Source organism: Priapulus caudatus, unplaced genomic scaffold (genome assembly GCF_000485595.1).
Source record: "Priapulus caudatus unplaced genomic scaffold, Priapulus_caudatus-5.0.1 Scaffold581, whole genome shotgun sequence".
Lineage (NCBI taxonomy): Eukaryota > Metazoa > Priapulida > Priapulimorpha > Priapulimorphida > Priapulidae > Priapulus > Priapulus caudatus.
In genome coordinates this window covers 154,175-155,269 of record NW_014577642.1, presented here as the reverse complement: position 1 = coordinate 155,269, position 1,095 = coordinate 154,175, and the positions used below count along the sequence as shown (strand labels likewise).

General features: G+C 44.1%; 1 protein-coding gene across 1 annotated transcript in view; it reads right to left on the bottom strand.

Moving 5' to 3' along the window:
- Window positions 1-1,095, bottom strand: part of LOC106811844 (spectrin beta chain-like) — a gene marked incomplete in the record, with an annotated part of 83,058 nt that overhangs the window by 13,708 nt on the left and 68,255 nt on the right. Inside the window, 1 exon segment of the mRNA XM_014815567.1 lies at window positions 305-408. Coding sequence (XP_014671053.1) covers window positions 305-408 — 104 coding nt within the window.

Sequence of the window (1,095 nt, the reverse complement as noted above, 5' to 3'; positions counted from 1 at the left end):
GTAATATATTTAATATATTAATATTGTAATATTAATTAGATTAATATATTTATATAAGTAATATATGTTGTGACTATTTTAAGAAATTGGTTGTTAATAGCCATCACAACGAGTACTCTGTAGGAATGCAAGTTACTGCACAGCTGAGTACTTCTACTCAGCACAAAAAAGAAGAAGTAGTAGAAGAAATAAAGGTGTAGTAATGGCATTTTACCCTTCAGAATAGAGAACACGAGAATGTACGTAGTCACTTTGATGTATTGGAATGGCTGCCTCGCGAGTATATATTGCAATAACTACTGACCTTTCTTTTCGCAGTCTCTCTTCCTCCTCCTCAATAGCTCTCTGTTCCGCACGATTTCTCTGCTCTTCCTCCTCGTGCTTTCTGCGCAGCTCCTTGAGCTCATACTAAAACCAGAAACGGTGAATTAAAATCACAGGCGAATTGAGTGGGCGGGCAGGTATGGTGGACAAGTGAAATAAGTACAGTGAACAGTGACATTACAGGCGTGGGGATAGTGACATTACAGGAGTGATCACAGTGGCATCCCAGACGCAGTGGACAGGTTGACAGGTATGAAAGACGTGGCTAGGTAAAGCCTGCCGCACACGCTGTCGAACTTGCTGCGCCATCGTGGACGATGGCGCAGCAAGTTCCACAGCGTGTGCACATGCAAAATCCCTCGATCTGCGTCGTGTGGAAAATATCACACGTGTTTGATATTTTCTTCCATGTGTGGAAGATTGAACAGCGTGTGCAGAGTGGCTGTGTCAATTTCCACATTCAATTAGCATTGTTCGCTTGATTGTTCGCTTGGACGCAATGTATTTTTTTCTCAGCTCGCAGCTCGCAGCTCGAATATCAGGCAGCTCGCATAGAGGCATGTCCAAGAACTGATCGATCAAACGTCGTGTGAACGCTCTCTTCAACGACGCTCCGTGTCCAAGCGAACAATAGCTGTTCAATCTTCCACACGTGGAAGAAAATATCAAACACGTGTGATATTTTCCACACGACGCAGATCGAGGGATTTTGCATGCGCACACGCTGAGGTATACTTTCTGCGCCATTATCCACGTGTGGACGATGGCGCA